The 4,007-nt window shown below is 50.8% G+C and overlaps 1 protein-coding gene across 1 annotated transcript; it reads left to right on the forward strand.

Moving 5' to 3' along the window:
- Positions 1–1,426: 1,426 nt before the first annotated feature.
- LOC100899809 (uncharacterized) lies at positions 1,427–3,168 on the forward strand. Its single transcript, XM_003736938.2, has 2 exons — positions 1,427–1,828; positions 1,925–3,168. The coding sequence occupies exons 1-2, from the start codon at positions 1,553–1,555 to the stop codon at positions 2,993–2,995; spliced, it is 1,347 nt and encodes a 448-aa protein (XP_003736986.1). The 5' UTR covers positions 1,427–1,552; the 3' UTR covers positions 2,996–3,168.
- Positions 3,169–4,007: the final 839 nt, after the last annotated feature.

A 4,007-nucleotide genomic window follows, 5' to 3' on the forward strand; every position in this document is an offset into this window, starting at 1 on the left:
GTCACGATCAATGCAGAGGTCGCTGAGCAGGCGCCTCAGTCTCAGATGATTCCCGTAGAAATCGTTGCAAGCACAGGAGAAGCTCCGAGTACATCCGGAAACGCCCCAGCAGCAGAGGTCGACGGGACCCATAACCAGGTTGTAAGCGACGCGCAAACTGTCTCCGATGGATCGGACCATGACATTGAGGCGAGTGCGGACGACGAGGGAAGTTATTACGACGAGGACAGCTATTACGATGAGGACAGTTCAGAGGAAGAGCTGAGCATCGATCTCGAAGAAGAGGAGAGCTCCGACGATGCACCGGGAGAAGCTCTCGATGTCGGCGATCCCGAATACGATGTTCAAGCCGGCGCACCTCCGCCCTACGCGGACGATGCGGCCCCCCAGCAGGTGCAACAAATGCCTTATTACGGCCATCAAGCTGCAGTGAATGCCTCCGGACAGAACCAAGGCCTAGACCGCAACTATTTGGTGTTCCGAATCGTGCAAGATATGATGGAGGAGAGGCTCAGGAATCAAAATCTTGTGATGAGAAAAAACACCGTTGTGCAGGCCATCGTTGATCTATCCCAAGAAGAAGGTCGCGCTTTCCTCCACATGCTCAAGGACCATTTTCTACGCATCAGACACGTGATGGGCACCACAGGCAGAAGTGATATCCCGTTGAGTGAGGAAGTCTGTTGCCTCGTCTGGACCTTACGTGTCTGCGATTTTGAAAATCTCTTGAGGTTCGTCGAATCGATTTCGACACATTTCGACTCCCCTCTCGCCAAAGTCAAGTCCGTCCAGGAGCTCGCTCGACGCGTCGATTTCGAGTTTTCGTCGCATCTCCTGCGTAAGATGTTCCGCAACGATGTCAGGAAGGCTGCTCAGAGATCTATCGAAGCTGATGAGCTCCGAAAAAGGGGTCGCATCTAGAATGACGTACAACTTGGATGATCCGTGAGAGTGGGCAGCTACAGAGGATATCTCTGAAGTCCCTTGTGGAACGATGACCCATGATCCCCGATGGATGGAAGGAGTCCGATGAAATATTGATCATAATAATTGTTGAGAATAATGAATAATATTTGACTCATGCCTCGAGCTAATTTGTATCGAGTGGCCGTCCGAGAGGCATGTAAATTCATATGAGATGAATGACGTTCGCAATAAATTTGCCTCACTGAATAATTTCCCTCGTCCAGAAGGAAATTTTCACTTCTCGTCCCTACGAATTGATTATTCTCCGTATACCGAATATATCACGATAGGCATGCCGGGCCCAGATGAAACCCGTAAGTTCCCTGCCTAAGCTCAGAATTCGCCGAAATAGCTTCCAGGTGTGCCGGGCGCGTTGGCGAGGAGCATGGTGCACGATGAGAGATGCAAGCCAGCAATCACGTGCATGCTTCGCTATCAACCTAAGCAGACGATGGTGGTCAACGAAAATTATTTTGACGCATTGTGTCGGAAAAGCCGATCACAATCTGCCCTACCCTCTTATTCTGCTCTGTGATCTAGCACTTTTGACCGCGAAGACAATTTTTCATCGCCGCGCGGAATCAAGATGGGCAAAGTTCAACGCGGGAGAAGGAAGTACCACGATAAGGTGAGCCACAAGAAAATCAGGAATCAATTGAACCCCAATGAGGCTGGACAAGACGGCCCACAAGCGGGACCAAGCGGGGCTGCCCAGCAGCCCGTTGAACAGCTCGGAGAACCCGTCGCAATGCAAGATGAACAGCAGCAACCCGCTGAGGAATTCGCAGGGGAGGCAATGGTGGAAGAAACCCTGGGTGAGGCCATGGACCAATTCATGGAGGATATCACTGAGGAGACAATAGTAAGTAAGGACGTTGAACTCATTTGGTTCCAAGAATCATTCCGAGCGATTCGCATGATCGTTTCCTAATGAGTCGGTCTCTCGTCTGCTTTGAAGGAAGAAGCTCAACCGTTCTTCTGCGGTAAACCAATCTTCTTCAGCGATCTTCCCGCGAGGTTCAGGCTTGAGGACGTTCCGCTCTACAGTAGGACTTATCTGCCATTCGCTCAGTGCGACGTGTGCAGCAGTTACTCGGTCAGAGCCGTTGTGGTGGAATGCGGTCATAAGTTTTGCGAAAATTGTGTCAGGCTGTCGAAGGTCGGCCGAGGTGTTCTCTGCCTCTTCTGCCAGAAGCAAATGCCGTATAACGTTCTTGAAGTCGCTGAGGATTTCTTAGCTCGTCGAATCCTCCAGTGTAGGTGTGGTTTGGAAGCGCCGCTGATCGATATGCACAAGCATATAGTCGAGAGAGGGAAAAGATGCTACATCCCGAAGTTGCCGATAAAGCATTTGATGACCTGTAACAAATATCATGTGAAGTCGAAGCGATGGCCCAATCGCATCTCGTACCTTGTACCAGGTGCCCTGTACAACCTCAGAGATATCCAACCTCCCCAAGACTCCAAGATGTTCCTCGAAACAACACCGAGAAACCCGAATCTGCCCCATGTCTACATAGATCTGGACGCCGACGGGCTGTTCCTGGGTCGACTTCATATCGAACTCCGCGAGGATATCGTTCCGAAAACCGTGGCGGAATTCATCGATCTAATCACCGACTCCAAGGGCTACAAAGGACAAGAGATTGATTTCATCATCCCGAATACCCTGCTCCAAATGTCAGGCCTTACGGGCTATGGGAAAAGCGTGAAGAAATCTTTCCCGGACGAGAATTACGAACTGAAACATGACAGACCTGGCGCTCTGGCAATGTCCAACATCGGTGCAGGTACCAGCCAGAGCGGATTTTACATAACCACGACAGAAATGCCTTGGCGCGACGGTAACAATGTAGTATTCGGCTACGTGATCTCGGGAGATCAAATTGTGAGGCGGACTTGTGAATTGGGGCGCCAAGACGGCACCCCGTTCCGCCGAGTGAGGATCCGGGATTGTGGATTGATCCGTGATTGGATCTTACCCGCGGTTTACTACATGGCCGAAAGTGACTCTGAATCTGATCCTTGAAATTAATTTTGGGTAATTTTGCGATTTGGAATTTTGTTTATGCACGGAAGAAAAACTCATTCATTATATTTGGCACCAATGTCAAATAGGATTCAATGTCGGAAGGCTTTGCCGTATCCGCAAGTAGTTGAAGTTGATTTGACAATCGAATAAAAGGGACTCTCTCACACGAATCATCTTCGGAAGATTATTCCCTCCCGCGAGGAGGGGCGGTCGCTCATGCTCATAGAGTCACCTCAGAGTCTGGACCCCATCCGCGGAACGATTGCTGGGCAATGCACGGCTCGACTTTCCGGGGTCTCAGGGATCATTCATTCTCCATCGAAAGAGACGATCTCGTCGGTCGCGAACGCTCTTGGAGAGTCACACCGGAAGACATTAGGAACGGTATCGAGGCAACGGGCTTTCTGGAACTCGGCTCCCCGAGCGTCGCTCGCCGACCTTGCAACTATGCACCAAGCAGGGACAGCTTTATCAAGCCTCTGATGCTTTCACGTCGATTCTCATCATAATACGAGCTAGTCTCTAATTGCAAGTCAGCTTCCTACGAGCGAAAGCTTCCGCTCGGATTTATGACAGTGCACACGACGCGACTCGGCTCATCCTGGGGTTGGATGTAAGCCGTTAGAAAACGCTCCCTGAGTATCTCAGCGCGAGTCGACTGACAGAGAAAAGTCTTCCAGGGCAACGTAAAGGCAAAGGTAATCGATGGGGAGACGGTTTCTCAACGCAAGGGCCCCCCCCAGCGACCACGATCCTCAAGCTGCACGAAATACGGAAGATGCGCAATTTCTGTATGTACATAGGAATGCAGGAAAATTCTCACCTTATCCGGCCAGTATTGAAGAGGACCCGGACCAAATCCACGATCACAATTGCTGTGGCTTCACCCTGGAGCTCAAAGAATCATCGGATGCGATGAGCATGGATCACGTGATCCTCGCGCATCCGATGAAGAGTCCCGCGAAGTTGACGTAAGGGCCTAAAGCGAGATATTCTCCAACATGCGAAT

This window comes from Galendromus occidentalis, unplaced genomic scaffold (assembly GCF_000255335.2).
Source record: "Galendromus occidentalis unplaced genomic scaffold, Mocc_1.1 scf7180000075380, whole genome shotgun sequence".
In the NCBI taxonomy this organism is placed as follows: Eukaryota; Metazoa; Arthropoda; class Arachnida; order Mesostigmata; family Phytoseiidae; genus Galendromus; species Galendromus occidentalis.